The following is a 20,137-nucleotide window of genomic DNA, read 5'->3' as shown; positions in this document are numbered from 1 at the left end:
ATGTTCCATTAGAGGGGTCCACGTTTCTCAAGCATAGACAAGGTAGGACATTAATGTGGCCGAGAAGACCCGAAGCTTCGTGCGGAGCGACAGACCAAGGTAGCTTCCACACAGCGTTACGCAGCCGATGGAAAGATAATGCCGTCCGACCGATTCTGAGTGAGACCTCTGCTGTCAAACCGGAGCTGGTCATAAGGACACTGCCCAGGTATGGGAAACTCTCCACTCTCTCCACAACTGCTCCATCACCAGTGGGGCGCTCCATAAGACAAAGACAGACAGACACCCAGAGACAGACGCACAGGAGAGAGACACACACAGAGACAGACGCACATTAGACAGACACACACATCCACGAAGTAACAAGCAGGCACCGCGTGCTCCGCTCTGATCGAGAGAAGAGTTGAGATCGGGATAGGAGCCCGGGTCTCCGTTTGACCTTGGGAGAGACAGTTCTTGCCTCGGTTGTTGCCTGACAACGCAGCCGACACGAGTTATCGTTCACGGAATGCTGCTGCTGCTAATATCGTCTATTGCTGCTGTTGCTGCTACTGGTTGTGCTGCTGCTCGCAATTCCAGCCTCCTGCTCACAAGCATCACGTTCGCTGCGCTTGCATTTTTCTCTCTGCGTCCCGTGAGTTGCACGCGTGCGCGCGCGCGAGAGAGAGGAAGGGAGAGACAGCGAACAATGACACTCGGGTGGCGCGGTAGCGGTGGGGGAGCGAAAAGTAATCTCGGATGAGCGCGTAGCCAGGCTCCGTTACAGTCGTGCACACCACTCACTCCACGACAACGACCCTCACTCCTCGCCCTTCTCCCTCCCTCCCACGCCTCACCACCCACCCCACCCTCCTCCACCAGCACCCACCCCCAACCATCCCATCACCCACCAATCGCACCCCCACATCTAAACCAATCTCACCCTTCATCCCCCCCCCACTGCACTCCCGCCTGCCCGCCCGCCCGCCTGTCCCTGCACTCGGGGAGCCTCAGGACAGATCGCAAGCCGAGCATGCAAACCGTCGTGAACAATGACACGCGGCCACTGTCAGCGCCCGTGCAGGGACCCGGGATGCAGTCTCCCAAGCAGGAGTCCCTCCACTTCGCCGCGGGGGACACGGGGGCCAAGGCGACGCCGGACTCTGCGCAGGGGAACGCGTCTGCCCTCGGGGGCACTTTCCTCCTGCACGGAGGAGACCTCGGCGAGGGCTCCACCGCCTTCAGCGCGGCCACATTTCGCGTGCTCGCCGGCGTCGTCGGCACCATCGGAGTGGCCGGCTTCCTCAACAACCTCCTGGTCGTGGCGCTCTTCCTGGGCTTCAAGCGCTTGCAGACGCCCACGAACCTCCTGCTGGTGAACATCAGCCTGAGCGACCTGCTGGTGTCCGTCTTCGGCAACACGCTGACGCTGGTGGCGTGCGTGCGCAGGCGGTGGGTGTGGGGCGACGGTGGCTGCGTGTGGGACGGGTTCAGCAACAGCCTCTTCGGTGAGTGACCCAAGGCAACGTGGATCGGTTCGCTCGCTCGCTCGGGGCTGTCGTCCGTGGCAAGTCTTGCCCTGCGCCAGTTTGGTGGGTAGCTCACGACAGCGGCGGCTTCCTAAGCGATAGTAACTCGTGTGAATTCCAGTGGACTCTTCTGGACTTTAACGTTGTTTAGAAAGGGGCGGGGTGGGAGGGGCAATGGGAGGGGGGGTGCAGGAGCGCCGTGACGAACCCGGCCACCTGAGTTCGATTCCAGGCCACGGATAACTTACTCCCCCCCCACCCCGCTCCTTCACCAGTCCTGCACTGGCCAGAGTGGTGAAGGATGGGGCAGATGAACCCCTGTGACCGACACAGCAGAAACTGGAAGAAAATTGTCTTTTTCAAAATGCGTTGTTTGCAAGGTAAGTTAAAAGTAACTTACAGGCGTGAGAAAGTGCAATTGCCGTGATTTAGACCGCAATTACAGTGCACTCGGATACAATTGTGTCCTACCAAGTCGGAAACAAAATAATTTAAATTTCGATTTAAAGCTTTCGTGACTGCAGAGATTCATCTTCTTGGTTCTTTCGATAAAGTCACGTAGAAGGGAAATAATAAAATAATAATAAAACATAATCAAATTAAATTCTCACGACGTTTCGGCCACAACGCAAGCAGCCGTCCTCAGGTGAAGAACATTCGGACGCTGTCTTTCCGACAGCCCTGGTCTTCACCTGAGGACGGCTGCTTGCGTTGTGGCCGAAACGTCGTGAGAATTTTATTTTACTATTTTATTACTTCCCTTCTACGTGACTTTACCGAAAAAACCAAGAAGAGAAAATAGTTTCGTCAACTCCGCGGGTCTTGACGAGCGACTGCCAATGCTTTGAGTTGCAATTCGCTGGCAGCGAACGCCCAACAAAGTGACGCCAACGCAGATAGTCGTCGACTTGATTCACTTATAGAGTTGCAATACAACCGCGTACGTAGTTTGTTTTGCCATTGAGCTATGCTGTGTGTATGAATATGGCCCTCCGATGGATTTTTTTTGGATTGTACCTCAAGTGGAGTGAACTCGTACTGAATATGCACAAGTTGGTGGAAGAAAACAATCTTGACTTAAAGCTTTCGTGACTGCAGAAATTCATATTATTTGAGTCTTTCGGTAAAGTCACGTAGATAGGTTCAAAGAAAATCAACCAAAAATTTTTTTGTAAGAATATGGGAGAAAACAAATTAGCAGATAGCGATTGCATAATGTAAGTACGTTATTGTTATTGGGGCCACTCATCCTAAAATTGAGTGGGTGACATTCAATGTGGTGAAGGTTGTTGCTGCCGATACAAAATTCGGCCGGACACGTGCTATGGCTTCTGGCCAAACCAAACTACCGCACCACATGCAACATCATAAACACAATTGCCCTTTTTATCTCGCGCACACCTGCCTACGCTTGTGAGAAAACAAACTCATTTAAAGTTACGACCAGGCGCTCCGTAGCAGCATTCTCTCTCTCGTAAAGTTAACTCATTTGACGCATTAAACACGAGGGTGACGTCGTTCATTTATCCATGAAAGCCTCACAGAGTCTCGTGGACTTTTTATTGAGGAGGATCATGCCACAAATAGATGTTTGGCGAATTTCATAGGTGGGCGTTTGGCTTCGTGTGGGATGAAACTGGAAAACATGAATAAAACCGACCACACAAACAAACGAGAGGAGAGCTCAGACCGCTTGCATTGACGAGTTCAAGGAAACATTTGCTGTACTGGCCAGTTTGCAGGTCACGCGATTAGTATGTTGTTACGGAGCGTCTGACCCCATGATGTTGTCACAAAGCTTTAGTCACGATTAGACGAAAAATCGATGCAGAACTTTGACGGCGCAATGGAGGAGACGTCGCAGAAGCCGTGTATCTAAAACCCAAGCCGTGTCTAAAACCCAAGTGGCATTTTAATCCCGACACTAGGGGTGCACTATCCGGCACAGCCTGCTGCAGGGAAACATTAGTCACTCGACCATCATACTGGTCGTTTATTTTTCAACATCGGAGCTGAAATTTAGCATAAAAACGTATTTAATGCACTTTTTTTAAATGTACTATTGACTTGGCTAATATCCTCAACTCACTACACTTTCGAATCCAGTGTAATCATGGGTGGGTGAAACGAGCACTGTATATGAACGCAAGTTTTAGCGTTGGTGGCTCAGTCCTCTTGATACACGGTCAGCCGGCCACCTCCGATACATCACCAATCACACCAACACGTGACCACAGCCCCATGCAAGTGTCCGAACTTGTCAGATGCTAATCCGGCCAAGCCTGGTACAGTGCGCACTTGGATTGCAGACTGCCTTGGAATAATACAAGAGGAGGCTTGGACCAAGAGGGAGCCAGGGATGGCAGGGCATCAATAGATACTTTAATCCTTCTGTGCACAACTTGTAATGTTACGCCTGATGTACAAGGCGAGTCCACTGGGTATTCCAGTTACTCCCATATGAAACAACTTTTTAAAATTGAATTAGCCAAACATCTCAATACGGGAGTCTCCCCAAATATGGTCTTTAAACTCGGTGAGACATTTCATGGTAAATATTCGCAATTGACATTCATATTTTTACTAAAAAGCATTTGCAATTAAAACACACCATTCTCTAATGCTACCATCCTAAAACTATCCACGAATTCAATAAAACCAGCATCACAACTACCACCACCACCACTATGTATTATTATTATTCACATGCAAGTACAAGTAGGTGCCAATGAACAGCTACTGCACCAGCCCCACCAGTCAGCAGAACGCCAGTGAGTTACTACATAATGAGCCAAGAATGTCCGTGTGTCCCGCCCGTGACGTCACTCCACGTCGGCCAGCCCCCCTCATTATTAATCATGAACAGGTGACATCACTCCACATCCAACAGCCCCCCACATTATTAATCATGAAGAGGTGACGTCCTCAAAATGGACATCCCCGCTATTAATAATAATTAGCGGGTGACGTCACTCCACATGGGGGGGCGAGGCGCCTCCTCCCCCCTCCTCGGCGTCAACTCACAACCCTCACTACAAAGGCAGAACCCTCACGTCACGTGGTCTCCGTAACGCTGTTGAGACAAAAGTAAAAAGGACGTCATGATAAACAAGGGATTATAACCTTTAAATGAAAACAGGTCTGTGTCACCGCGCCCTTACAAATTGCACACGCATTAGTGCAATGAATATCACGTCGCGTTCTGCTTATCGCTTGCAAGTTTCAGATTTACTGCAATACACCGGGGTCCTTGGACGGGCAAAGGGCGAGTTGCCAAATATTTACCCGAGAAATCCTCACTTAAGTCTCAAGAAGCTTTGTGTTTTAATGAGGCCATGTGCATCAGGACTGTCGGCCAGTTCCATGCCCGGGTGCCATGTGGGACGTAGCAAGAGGACCCGGAGAAAACCATCACGCGGCCAAAGGGCGTGAGGTGGGGGGACGGTCAACCAGCTCGGCCATCCCTTCGTCACCTCGCAGCAGCCCCCATGTCGACAGCGCCCGAGAAGCCTCCACAGTGCATCACCCACGCATGCACAAAACGAGGCACACATCATCCTGAAGGGCTTTTCCAGATCCAGGCAATTTAGTCGCTTTGGCTGAAAGCAACAATGAAGTTCTGTAGGGGCTGTAACGGGGTGGTAACGTGGACGGTAACGTGGGTGGTAACGTGGGTGGTTAACGGAACGACCCTTCGTGCTCACAGGCATCGTGTCCATCTCCACGCTCACGGCGCTCTCCTACGAGCGCTACGCGCGACTCATCAAGGCGCAGGTGCTGGACTTCAGCTGGGCGTGGAGAGCGGTGACGTACACGTGGCTCTACTCGGCCGCGTGGACGGGAGCTCCCCTGCTGGGATGGAGCCGCTACGTGCTGGAGAAGCACGGCCTCGGCTGCTCCATCGACTGGGCCTCGAGTAACCCTCCCGACACCGCATTCGTGCTATTCTTCTTCCTGGGCTGCTTGGCCGCGCCGCTGCTCGTCATGGGCTTCTGCTACGGGCGCATAGCACTCGCCATCACCCAGGCACGGTGGCGTGTCGTCGCTGGCTGCGTTTCGTCTGCGCGCGCGCGGGGGGTGCGGACAGCGCACAGCGCGTGGCTTAAAGGAAGAGGAGACCCCCCCACACACACACACGCACCGCCAATTGCTGCCTCCCCCGAAGTCAATAACAAGCCGACGAGCCCAGCCTATAAAAGGGAGCCTCAATTCGTGGGCGTTTTCCTGGCGCTACAAGACGCGGACTCGCTCGCTCGTGCAAGTGGCGTTAGACAAGAGGAGGGATACAAAATAAGCTCCACAGAAGTGTTTTGGGTTAGATCGCATAAATATACAAAGTGTCGTTACACCCGCCACCACCCGACATGGCCAACTAGTAAGGGTTGTCACGTAAACAGAACGTGCCAATTCGTCACTAGTCCAACACACCGGTGTGCTGTACTAGTGGCGAATTGGCACGTTCTGTTTATGTGACAACCCCTATCCGAGTTGCCTGTGTCGGATAATATTGGTCGCGAAAGCCTTCGTGTTAAATTGACAAAATAAGCTGTCAAGCCACAGTCAATTTAGGGAGCCTCAACTGTCACGGGTTTTCTAAGTTTTATTAGAATAACGTTGCGCCAGACAGCTTTAAATACAGCCTAGGGTTGCGAAGCTGCAAGGAGCTGTTTGAGTTTCGTCTTTTAAGCCACAGGTAAAAATGCACAGAGTCCAGAAGCGGAGTGAGGCAGGCCCCCAATGTGGCCGGTCCTACCAGATCTCAGAAGCCCTACTGGGTCCGATTACAAGGACACAATTATTCTACTGGCATGTAAAAAATAAACCTTATTGGCTTCATTCACTGTCAGTGATATAACATATCCATGAGGAAATTGATTTAAAAATATCGAAACTGGGAATTTTTAAACAAAAATGTCTTGAGGTGTGGGGAATACATAAAATAAATCGGACTTAATGATGCAATTCTTGATCTTGATTGCAATATATTAATACTGTAACTGGTAGTCTTATTCATTGTTTGAGCCTTTTTTCTCTCGAAGATGTCACTAATTAGAGCAAAAAAAGATAGTTAAATCCAATGTCTGAGGTGTACAATAATCAGCACTGCACTCGAAGTAAACATCTTCATGTATTTTCACTTCTTTCACACCGTACGTGGCCAACTCGTGCTAATAGGATGTGCGGAGGGAAAGACAACTAAACATACAAAAACTGTTCTAAAGAAATGAGTTTTCAATCTAGATTTAAAAGTTCATAGCTCCAGTGGCTTCCTAATATCGGAAGGAAGAGCGTTCCAGACGGCAGGTTAATAACGTCAAGTTAATAAGAATGTTCAGGGGAGCTCCCTGAAAACACTTCCTAAAGCCGTCTTGCATTGTAGAGCATTGTGGGTAATAAGTAGATAGACAAAAGTCAATCTCTCCACGTAACAATGTTTATTGTACTAACAATTCATAACGGAATGTATGTAAGCATGCAACATCTGCACTGGTCACAACCCTCTGGGTCTCAATTTCACATCTGTCAATAACACTGCCTTGCAAAGGAATGTATAATATGTCCAGAAGGGCAATCGGCTGATGAAGTAGCAGTCATGTTTTGTTTTCGTTAACAAACTTTTTGCCTATTTACGTGAAACACTTGAAGCCTGTTTGGCCAAAGGCTCAAAATCCAGGAACTCTTCAGTAGGCGAGGAGTCGCAGTTTCGTGACAAGGGTTATCTACCGCAGCCCTCTCGTGCAGGCGACACATTCATCGTGTAAGGCCAACCACAGTGACGGCGGGAGGACGGGGGGGATTCCTTTTTCATCTTTCCAATTTCAATCGTCAAGCACAGGAAACGCGAGCCAGACACTTTGATGACGGCCGGCTTCTTGTCACCGATTAAATCATCCCAGCGCATCCGTCCACAAGCCGAGCGAGTGGCCCCGTCTCGCTCCAGTGAATGGCCATCTGTACTCGTGAGCCTTTTGAAGAGTCGTGCAGAAATTTGAATTGCCACAAAGCTCGTGGTGTTAAGATGTCGCTCTGCTTTGTGTGTCGAGATGACATCATAATTATCATCACACCTGCTTTGTATATCAGGATGACATCATAATTGTCATCGCCTGCTTTGTATATCAGGATGACATCATAATTGTCATCACCTGCTTTGCGTGTCGAGATGACATCACAATTGTCACCACACCTGCTTTACATATCAGATGACATCATAATTGTCATCACCTGCTTTGTGTGTCGAGACGAAATCACAATTGTCACCACACCTGCTTTGTATATCAGGATGACATCATAATTGTCATCACCTGCTTTGTGTCGAGACGAAATCACAATTGTCACCACACCTGCTTTGTATATCAGGATGACATCATAATTGTCATCGCCTGCTTTGTATTTCAGGATGACATCATAATTGTCATCACCTGCTTTGCGTGTCGAGATGACATCACAATTGTCACCACACCTGCTTTACATATCAGGATGACATCATAATTATCATCACACCTGCTTTGTATTTCAGGATGACATCATAATTGTCATCACCTGCTTTGCGTGTCGAGATGACATCACAATTGTCACCACACCTGCTTTACATATCAGGATGACATCATAATTGTCATCACCTGCTTTGTGTGTCGAGACGACATCACAATTGTCACCACACCTGCTTTGTATATCAGGATGACATCATAATTGTCATCGCCTGCTTTGTATTTCAGGATGACATCATAATTATCATCACACCTGCTTTGTATTTCAGGATGACATCATAATTGTCATCACCTGCATTGTGTGTCGAGACGACATCACAATTGTCACCACACCTGCTTTGTATATCAGGATGACATCATAATTGTCATCACCTGCTTTGCGTGTCGAGATGACATCATAGTCGTCACCACACCTGCTTTGCATGTCAAGATAGCGTCCTGATTATTGCGCGTATTCCGCCTTCAGGCTTGCGATAGCCGGGAGCTCTCAAGGAGAGCAGAAACACGCCGTTTCTTTTTATTTAAGCGGCAGAAGGTACAAGGCAATTGTTGAATTGCCTCTTTAGCTGCAGAAAGTGCTTCATTCGGTGATTTTTCAAGTCTATTTAGTCACACATACTTGAGCATTGATTCTCCAGCCATGCGAATTTGAAATCTATGTGTGTCTGGTGGTGGTCACCAATCTCATCATTAACCAGGCTCAAAGCGGCGTCGCCTCTGAGGTGTTGTCATAGGTTGTGAAGCACCACATTTCTACAAATTACAATTGAACTCCATTATCAGATAGTGTTATAACATCTTACCCCGAGCCAATTTGGCTTTTAGAGATCTATGGATACGCACCTGTACACATTGTGGCTAATGCACGCACTTAAACACGAAGGGACACGGTCTGCAATCTCTACCATATAAAGTATTCAATGTTTGCTGGCAATATTTCGCAATGAATCAGACAGATGTTGTAAGAAACCTCGAATCCACTTGCTGTGCTGCCAACTATTATCCAGCTTGCAGCCAAGCAGATTTGTTAACCTTGGGCATTTCATAAACACCATCCAGATATGGCCGATGTCGCTCAGTGGTTATTAACCTGGGGGTGCATGGACCCCTCTCTTGGGGGTGCGAGGTGATCTTTCTCGGGGTGCGATCATTGGCCAGATTTTTTTTTAGAAGGTAAATCATCGAAACACAAATTAATCACGGTCACGGAAGTCTTTTTATTATTTATTTTTCTTATTTTTTACCTACGTGACTTTACCGAAAACACCTAAGAGTATGAATCATTGCAGTCACGAAAGCTTCAAATCTAGAATACAACTACTTGGTTTAATCAAACCCGATGCATTTCTTCACATGATAAATGCCTTAATTATAATTGAGAACCAAATGGGTGCAAGGCTGCGGTAAAGGTTAAGAACCACTGATGTCGAGCAAAAAGTTTGATATTGAGGTTGTTGAGCCAGATAATTGTGTCAAGACCGTCGGAGTGACGCATCGCCGCTGTGTCCATGTGCATCTGGCGGCGAGTCGTGATACATTCCACGGCTCTGTTCCGAGTGACCATAGTCACTGCACTTCCGACAGTTTTTATTTTAACGATCCCAATTGTGCAGCATCCCGTGGCCGCCTCTGCTGCCATGGTTTGTGCCGACACGCGTCAGAGGCGAGCTACAACACAGGACAACAAAGACAAAGATCCCCCGTATAGCCTGAACAGACTGTTGGGGCAAGTGCTGTTAGTGAGCACCTATGAAGGCCAGCTCGGCACACGAGGGGGTGGGTGACAAGCACCACGCCCGGCCGCCTTCGTCTCCCTCGTGGCGATATTTACACACCGCACCAGGTACTTATTTGAGGCCGAGTCGACCTAGGGGAGTCCCAGAACCGCGTTAGATAATCGTCACCGGTGTTGGCCGTGAGCGGGAATCGAACTCGGGTCGCCGGATTCGTAGCGCAGCGTAGCGCCAACCCCTGCACCACCGCGGCACCGCGGCGAACACCTCCTGCACAGGTGGCTAACATGACCTTGGTCGTATCGCCCTCGTGCCCCCTGTACCCGGGTGTCCACGCCACCCCTCTAGGTCCGCTACCTGCACGTGGCGCAGGTCCAGACGGCCGGCCGCATGGCGCAGACGCTGCGGGGCGAGTCCCGCGTGGCCCGCCTGGCGCTGCTCGTGGTCGCCGCCTTCCTGCTGTGCTGGATGCCGTACGCGGTGGTGGCCCTACTCACGGCGGCGGGGCACGGCGACCTCATCAGCCCGGCCACCAGCGTCATCCCATCGTTCTTCGCAAAGTCCAGCATCGCCTACAACCCCATCCTCTACGTGTTCCTCAATAAGCGGGTGCGCGCTGCCCGTGACGCGGCTGCGCCCTTGCCCGTGAACCAGAATATGCGCGAGAATGGCGATGGCATCTAGATACGCACGGCAGGATACCGTCGTGTGCGTTGAACGTCTTGAGCACGCTACGTAGTCAAGCGTGCTAATCGTACGCAATCAACAGTCCACGACGCCACAATCCTCGACGCGTTCCTCGATAAGGCGGTGCGGAACTGCCCGTCTTGAAAACGAGACCAGCTGGTGGCCCAAAATCCTCGGCTGTGTGGAAATCAGAATGTTTTGCTGTTGAAAGCTCTCTTTGCGAACGCGCTGGATTTATGAACGCTATGGGGGGGGGGTGGTTCCCAGACCCCGGCGGGCCACCACGGCATCCGCAGAGATGCCCCCAATGTCTCGGCTCTCACACAAATGAAGTCGTTGCAACGCTGCACGTGACCGTCGATCGGTGGCACGCGTCCCAAGCGACTCAACGGGGCTCCGCGTCAATTTAAGACGGCGATGGCGCGTGCACGTCCAGTGATGCGTCGTGCACCGATTTTAATTCACATATCCACGTGTGTGTGTGTGTACACGCACGTGACTTGTGTGTGCGTGTGTACACGCACGTGACTTGTGTGTGCGTGTGTACACGCACGTGACTTGTGTGTGCGTGTGTACACGCACGTGACTTGTGTGTGCGTGTGTACACGCACGTGACTTGTGTGTGTGTGTGTACACGCACGTGACTTGTGTGTGTGTGTGTACACGCACGTGACTTGCGTGTGTGTCGCAGGTGACGGTTGCGCCGAGTGACATGAGCAGCGATTTATCGCGTGTGCTCCACGCGTTATTTACAGAGAGCAAATTTAAATGAATGCAAAGATCTGTGTGTGTGTCCAGGCGTGTGTCCCTCCTATGAGGAAAAAGCACCACGAACCCGGCCACCTGAGTTCGATTCCCGCTCACGGCCAACATCGGTGACGAATATCTGTACCGGTTCATGGGTCTCCGTTTGGTCGACTGGGCCTCAAATGAGCACTTGATGAGGCCTGTAAATGGGGAGCCACATGGTGCTGGCCGTCACCCTCCCACTCGTGTGCCGTGTTTAGTTTCCCTTAACAAAGTGCCTGCTAACAGCACTTGACCCGACAGTCGGTGAGAGCTACATGGGAGATATTTGTCTTTGTGCCCCACATCGTTTATCAATCGTCAGACGCGTGCAGTGTGCGCCAATTAGTAACGGAGGAACAAAGTGCCGTCGAGATCGGGAAACCCCAGCCCGAAATCGATGGGAAGTGTTTTGTTCTCTCGGCGTTGCGGTGAAACCCCCCGTCTGACGGGCTGCGGCGTGCGCTCGCATTTAAACGCCGTTAAGTTTGATTGACACGTAAATGCTCAGCGACCAATCATTGACCAATGATTGTTTAATGCTTAGCAATCGCTCCGAAGAGTCAATTGCACGCTTCTGGAGAGAGAGAGGGGGGGGAGGCAATTGGATCTCATCACCCGACCATTAGCCGTCTTCCAAATGATGAGCGGCTTAACGCTCCAATATATTTATTAAGCTTTCTGCCTTGATGCCGATATATTGATCCACGTTGCAGTACTAGCACCACACACTCGGCATATATTATTGTGCTATGTATAGGGTGGTTCCAGGTGTCTTTTGACCCTCATTTAATTCTATACAACTTAATCTTTCTCTCAATGAGGTTCAATTCATTGCGGGTCGCAAGACATCTGGACCACCCGGAACATGGACAGCGTCCTGTGAAAAAGACATATATGGCTCATCAGATTTCTCTAGTATTAATACATATTCTGATTAAATACACTCCTGGATGGGGGCTTCCTCCTTCCCACGCCGCTGTGACCGGATCCACGCTTCAATATGGCGGTCAATGCGGGTTTGGGGATGCCCGGGGGAGCATTGGCGTGGGAGCACAGAAGTACGGTGCAACAACGTATTGTACGCACTGGCTACCAAAATGTAGCACCACAGGAACCTTTGTGTAGCAGAGAACTCAGACGCCACGCAGGGGGTGATCCTGGGTAGTCCTCGGATTGGTGATCACAATACCGTACATGCCGGGTTGTCTGTGCTACGTAGCGGTCAGCAGAGGGCAGTGCAGCCAGCATTCATCGCTGTACTTTACTTTTTTACACGTCTATGCTCCCCGCATTCAGTGAGCCTAATTCACCAGCGTGAAGTGTGTTCTGATCATCCAGCGGTGGATTGGGTATATATATATACATTAAGTTGTAGCTTCATTCAGAGATCGCGGTGACCGTGATCACTCAAAGTGCACGTGAGAGCAGTCGCAACATCTTATTAGAATCATTATTGAGACTGGGGGAATACGCTGAGCTATGAAGCACTTTATCACAGATGACCAGCAGTGTCTATGTACACATAAAAACACGTGTACATGTCCTATAGGCCTGTTTATCTAGGAATGCATCGATGAGTCTCATCACTTTTTATGGGGCTCCTGTATTGGCCGATTACATTATTTAGTGTTTTTCTGTGGTAGAAAACTGGATAGCGTGGAGAAAACTCGTCGGGCATGACGAAATAACTTCCAAAGCTCTACGCAGATACATTCAATAACCGACTTGCAACAACCTACTGCCTGCTCATGGCCATCTCGTAGCCAAGCAGCGTTATTAATTTCTTAAACCCTTTTAACATTAGAATGGACTTGTCCTCACAATAGAAATGTGGATTTTCCAACTGTGGTGCAAAAGCCTCTGGAAAAGAAATGTTTTTCTCAAAGAAACTTGAGCCTGACTATAAGGGTTTTTTTAAACAAATCGAAGTGTGCCCTTCGTCGAGTGAGCATGGGGCAGTGCCCATATCCTTTGGTTGTCCTCAGAGTAATGCCATTTACTTACCCAGGAAAGCCTTATTGATTCTCAAAGCTCATTTTCAGAAGAGTCCTGCAGTGGCATGTCTGCCCAATTACATGAACCAGTACATTTCGTCGTAGGCTTTCAGGACCAATATTACGAGCTGAGTTGTTGTTGTTAAACATTTGATGATGCTGGATGTAGTCTCCAGCAAAAAAAAATTATTGTAAAAATTCCAAAAATGTTGCTTGCTTTTCGACATTCAGGTTTTGCTGAAAACCCCAGAGCGATTGGCATATTTGCCCGCGTGACAACTTTATTTGATTGGCTTTGTCGGGTAGAGGCTTATGGTTAAACATTTACATTATACCTCGACGATCTAACTCGGGGAAAAAAAATGAATAATGAATTAACCAGTGTTTGACTTGTGGTCTGAAATTTTAGTCACTGGAGAAAATCCACTTATGCATAAGACGGGGGGGGGGGGGGTAACACTGAAAGGTCTTCACAAAATAATTAAAACATCCGCTGATGTACTGCCATCTCCTTGCCACGTCGCTACCCAAGCCTTGACAACAACACATTAGCTATCGTTGACAAATGTATATTCAACATACCGATGATGGTAGGGAGCACATTAATCAATCGATCAACACTGTGGATGGATCGATTAATCGATTGACGGTGATTGATTAATGGATGGTAAGGGGCATCTCTCGTGGGAACTCTGCAGAGCTCCTCTGTGTAGTATTTTGGCCTTCACATGTGTCTTGGAAGAGACGGGAGTGGCCACGTGTTGCCCCACCATGCGTCGTGACCTGTCGCGGTCGACGAAGCTGGGGTGCACCACATTCATACAGCGGACGGAGGGAGTGGACATTTCAGAAACGTACCCATTTTTCAACTGCCGCAACCAGAGGTCGGATAAAATCGAGGACCGATGGATTGCAGGTGCAATGTACCAAATCATGCCACCATGGCCGCATTACCCCTGACATTTAACATCTCGGTGGTGAGATGTTAAATAATTCTAGATTTGAAGCTTTCGTGACTGCAAGGATTCATACTCTTAGGTTTTTTCGGTAAAGTCACGTAGGTAAAAATTAAGAATTAAAGATAAATAATAAAAAGTAATAGAATAAATATATCCTTGATTTATTATTTTATTTCTATTATTTCTTCTATAAATTTTTCTTATTTATCTTTTATTATTTATTTTTACCTACATGACTTTACCGAAAAAACCTAAGAGTAAGATGTTAAATACCTCGCCTGGTATGCAGGAGGTCGTAGGTTTCATCCCGACCCTGCCGCCTGTTGTATATTTGGAGTTTGAATGATCTTTCTGCCCATGGTCGTGTGGAATTGTCTCCGACTCCTCCGGTTTCCCCCCCCTCCACATTTCTAAACACGCGTTTAGAGTATTTGGCTGCTGGATATTTCCACGCGATAAGCCACTTCGTTGGCCTATCATTTGTGGCCACGTGGCTTCTAGAAGAAAAAAAATAGCTGTATAGCTCAGTGGGCCCTTTTACTTGGTTAAAAAAAGTAATGACGGCTCAAATTGACTGCAACACTCACGTCGAACCTTACCCCCCCCTCCCCCCGTACCTCCACCCGTACCCGACAGTTCCGCAGGTGTCTCCAGGTCCTGGTGCTGCCCAAGCGCAAGCCGCGGCGCCGCGCCTCCTCGCTCGCCGAGCACAACGCGCGGTGGGGCTTCCCTCTCGCCCACCACGTGGGCAACAGCAGCGCCGCCGCCACCACTGCGCAAAGCGTCGGTGGCGACAGGCCCAGGAAGCGGGTCACCTTCAGCTCCTCGTCCGTTGTCTTCATCATCTTTCCCGACGACGCCGTGCAGAGGAGGGCCGAGGACGGCGCGGAATCGGAGAGATTCTGATTGAAAACTAAAACTTGTTATTCTATCTTACCAGGTAAGGGGGCCCACTGAGCTGGATAGATCTTTGTTTTTTTCTCTCGAAGCGACCTGGCCACAAATGATAGCTCAACGGAGTGACTTATGTGGAAATTAATAGCAGCCATATACCCTAAATGCATGTTCCTAAACGTGGAGGGGGAAAACGGAGGACCCGGAGAAAAATCCACGCGACCACGGAGAGAACATGCAACCTTCAAATATACAGCAGCAGGCGTCAGGGTCGGGATGGAGCCCACAACCTCCTGTATACCGGGCGAGGTAGTTAACATCTCGCCACCGTGACGCCCCGAAGCAACGTGTGCTATTGACGAGAGGGAGATACGGAGAGAAGAATGGGACTCGCGTCATCGAATATGTGCGTTGTATTCCACGGAGCAGAAGATAAACTCTGTCTTGTTGTACGGCCAGATTAAGTCAGCCCATCATCTGTCGTCTCCCCCTTCTCCACACAAGGTCATTAAAAGGTGCACCGCATTGTGGAACGTTTTAATATATAAAGAGACTGGTAGTGGTCAGGGCCATGCCGTATCAATGTGACATTTACACCACTGACTTTACGCCAACAATGAGCACTTTCTTGCGAAGGGAGACTGTTTTTAAGTGAGTGTATCCTCGTAGACATGTCCCGTGGATCTTTTAACGATGAAGTCAGAACTGTTGGGGTTTTTAGAGGCATTATGAACCCTCCAAAGAGAATTTGAATTAACTGTTGGGCGCATTAAAGGAAAATATTAACAGCGTGTATGATTATGAGCTGCGGAGAGGGAGAATTGGCATGCGTGCGGACGGGGTATTCAATATGATCCACACAATGCGTGTGACTATGCCGTCTACTACAGGGATTGTACGCGTGTGCCCATGCACAGAGACAAAGATACCCCGTATAGCATTTAACAGACTGTTGGGGCAAATGCTGTTAGCGAGTAGCGCTTATGAAGGCTCGCATGGCACACGAGGGGTGGGTGGCCAGCACCACGCCCGGTCGCCTTTGTCTCCCTCGTGGCGATATTTACACACCGCACCAGGTGCTCATTTGAGGATGAGTTGACCTAGGGGAGGCCAGGACCGGTTCAGATAATCGTCACTGGTGTTGGCCTGAGCTGAAATCGAACTCGGGTCGCCAGGTTCGTAGCGCAGCGCGCTAACCGCTACACTACCGCCCCCCATACACGCGCGCGCACACACATTTCTTATTTCGTATGGTTGGAAGTTGATCAACAATATTTATATGCTGATGTCGAGCGAGTATCGGTGAGCCAGTGGACGACTTCAGTTGTAGCCCGATGGCTATCTGAAACGCTGCAAGCATATTACATAATCGATTTCCACACCACGTTGACTTTTATTCATCAGCCTTGCCAAAGGCTGTTTGTCCACGTGCCGAGTGCGTGTCTGCAAGAGAAGAACATTACACCACCTTGCAGATGACCTTGAATTGCATGAGAAATGACGCTTGCGGACACGTGCAGACACTGGACAAATTATAGATTAGTTTTTTTGCGTACGTGTGACTGTTTCATTGTTGCCAGCAGCACCGGTCACTGAAAATGGTTTCAAAACTGCATAACCCCCCCTTGAGGCAGGCCAGCGGCATGACCCCACCAGATCGACATCCAGAATCTTTATTTTTATATATACTGGAGGAATCCGATGAGCTACACAGCTCTTTTTCACCGATATCCTGTCGGTCCGAGTCAGAAAGTTACAACAACAAACTATACAAACATACGATAGGATTGCAAAGGATATGAAAGGTAAGGAAATCACAAACTAAACCATTTAATATTATTTTATAAGCGACCCGGCCACAAACGATAGCTCAACGAAGTGGCCTATGGTCATGCCACAACTACTACAATCTACACGTATTTCTTTTACAGCAGTTCTACTCAACGCATACCCTACAATTATGATGTAGAAATATAATCAGGACGATCACTTTGAAACCAAGCAAGACTCAAGTTGTTGTACAACTGTATTACTTATTATGAAAAATAAGAATAGGTTTTACCCTTCGTGGCAATAAAGCAGGTGTTTAGGTGTTGAAACACCAAACAAAAATCTTTTGCAAGGCTCCAAGTATTCATTAGCCACACGAAATTGTGGTGAACATGCAAATAAAACATGCTCTGATGATCATATATGCATTGTCTTTGAAACCGATTGGCCTACGCCAGTTTTAAAGACAATGCCATACATTACCAGAGCATGTCTTTTTTGCATGTTCACCACAAGTGCGTGTGTAATGCAGACTTGATTCCTTGCGAAAGGTTTCTTTTTGGTCAGTTTAACACAGAGGCTTTCGCGACCAATATCATCCATAATAGAGTTTTTTGGGTTAAATCGCGATCTAACCCACAAAACCTCTATTATGGATATCTATTTGGTGTTTAAACATCTTAACATCTCCCGTTTTATTGCCAGAAAGGGTAAAACCTATTCTTATTTTTCATACTTTGATACTGGCAAAATGGTTCCATGATGTATTACTTATATAAACACTTCAAACGTCTATAGCCAGCTCTTTGTGAATCCGCGTTAATCTATTTACTTTTCATATATAAACAGATTTAACCTGGATAATCCTGTGAGATGGAATCTCTCGTTTGCAAGCGTTCGCCATACATAGCATGAATGGACGAAGGCTTCCCCTACGCTGTGGAGGTTGTGGAGAAGTTTTAAACCAAACTTCACCATCCTGTTCATTGCGTGGTGGTGAAGGGGGTTACAGCTGGTTGCAGGCACCGGTTCAGATATCACTTACCATCACTCATGGTAGCCCTAGCCTGGGATCGAACTCATGCTGCCGCATTCGTAGCGTAATGCGCTAATCATTGCGCCACCGTTCCATCCCAATTACGTCTAAACACACGGGATATATCTAATATGAGAAGTCTACGCTAGCGGAGAAGGATAGCGTCATTTGGAGGCGCACACATTGCGTTCTATCTCTTCACAATACTCACAAAAGTCCTTTTGTGAACCACCTCCACACACATACAATACGCGTGGTCCATTCATAAATCATAAAACCACGCCGAGCTCACACCGCCAGGAAGAAGCGCAGACAACAGTCGAGAAACACGGGCACGACGATGATGTGTTCGTCAAGTTGGTTCCACGTGTGACCTACAATGCAATCGAAAATGTTTCCTCCGCAACGGCATTTGCGCCGCAATGCAGCGCCAGACATCGTCGCAGATTGCCTCGGTCACCGTACGATTTGTACCGCTGCCCAGATGCACACACACACAAGGCCCTCGCCGCGCACAAATAAACAACAGCGCCTTCAAGCGTCGCGCTTTGGCCGTCCTGTTGAACGTGTATCGCGTCACGCGTTCGACAGGGTGCAACACATCCACCGAGCTTAAGAAATCGCCTTTAAATCAATCTCGGTTTTGACAAATGATGCTTCCCACCCAGTCACTGAGTCTGCCGCAGCTGGCCTCTCTTTGCTCCGTGAGGAAGGGCGGTTGACCAAACACGTCGCCTATTATATATCTTTATTTCGAAGGCCACATTGTGATTGAAGAACGTGTTGAGTGTCGTTATTATTTGTGATTGTGCAGCAGCAGCAACAGCACCACCACGTCACCCAATAATTTGTGTTAAATGAGCAAGTATTTATATTCCGAGCTCAGAATCTAAGCACGGACGTCTGGTTACTACTTTCAGGGATGGGTGACCACTCGACTATTAAACTAAAACTATTAAACTATCATCTTCTTGGTTCTTTCGGTAAAGTCACGTAGAAGGGAAGTAATAAAATAATAAAAATAAAACATAATAAAACAATTCTCACGACGTTTCGGCCACAACGCAAGCAGCCGTCCTCAGGCGAAGAATGAGAACATTATCAAGCTAGGAGCTTATATAGGTGTAGCGAGGAGGAGCGCCTTAACAAAAGAATGTGCATATGAAGAGGAATTTAGCATACCAATGGGCAATGCATAGGAGGTGGGCGGAGGGGTTTCAAAGTCCCATTATGCCCATGCATTATGCAGGATCAACAGCACCACGGGGGGGCGCAAGGAACAGCGTTAATAAAGGAAAGGAATGTTAGTGATATGTAGCTGCATTTGCCAAACAACCACGTAGAAAACCAAAGTGAAAACTACATAAAAAACTAAAATATAAACTGATACTTACTATACTCTACAATAAGCTGAGTTACTAACAACCTTATGGAAGAGATACGTAGACGACACTTTTGTCATCTGGCCACATGGCCGGCCTGCTCTAGACCAATTTCTCGACCACATCAATTCCATACACCCAGCCATCAGATTCACCATGGAAGTCGAAAATGATGGCAAGCTACCCTTTTTGGATGTCCTAATCAAAAGGAGACCTGATGGTTCAATGAGCCACTCTGTCTACAGGAAAGCCACCCACACGGATGCTTATCTAAAACCGGATTCCCACCACCATCCATCCCAGAAGAATTCCCTCATCAAGACTCTATATCATAGAGCCCAATGCATCTCCGACCATGAACACATTTCCAGTGAACTCAAACACGTACGCCAAGCTTTTAAAGCTAATGGTTACTCCGACTACACAATCCGCAAAGCCATCACTCCAACCATCAAGAAAGATCCTGTTGAGGAGCCTTTCAAGACCATCACCTTACCCTACATTGCTGGGGTCACAAAAAAGATCTCCAAAATCCTGATTAAACACAAGATCCAGGTCCGATTCAACACAATACATAAAATCCGTGATCTGGTACCGTCTGTAAAAGATGTGATTCCAGACATACAGTACCCTGGCGTCTACAAACTAAGTTGCCTCTGTGGTAGCAGTTACATTGGGGAAACCAAACGACACGTCTCAGACCGCATTCGTGAACATAAAGCTGATCTAAAAACACGGTAGGACAAACACCTCAGCCGTGGCAGACCACTGTTATAACTCAGTGGGCTCACATGACATTGACTTCTCCAAGACGGAGGTTCTCTGCAAGCCATCTGGCTATCATGAGAGATTCGTTCATGAGGCGATCCACATATACAAACACAGAGACAATTT

At 48.3% G+C, this 20,137-nt stretch overlaps 1 protein-coding gene across 1 annotated transcript; it reads left to right on the top strand.

Annotated features, from left to right (window-relative positions):
* Positions 1 to 738: 738 nt before the first annotated feature.
* Positions 739 to 15,841, top strand: LOC144723476 (opsin-3-like). Its single transcript, XM_078602267.1, is given in 5 exon segments — positions 739 to 972; positions 974 to 1,487; positions 5,215 to 5,534; positions 10,081 to 10,341; positions 14,798 to 15,841. Coding segments are annotated over 5 exon segments (1,599 nt in total). The 3' UTR covers positions 15,068 to 15,841.
* The last annotated feature ends 4,296 nt before the right edge of the window (positions 15,842 to 20,137 follow it).

The sequence above is a fragment of the Lampetra planeri genome, chromosome 18, assembly GCF_965212315.1.
Source record: "Lampetra planeri chromosome 18, kcLamPlan1.2.h2, whole genome shotgun sequence".
Classification (NCBI taxonomy): domain Eukaryota; kingdom Metazoa; phylum Chordata; class Hyperoartia; order Petromyzontiformes; family Petromyzontidae; genus Lampetra; species Lampetra planeri.
Note: the sequence above shows the minus strand (reverse complement) of the source record. Positions and strands in the feature narration are given on the sequence as shown.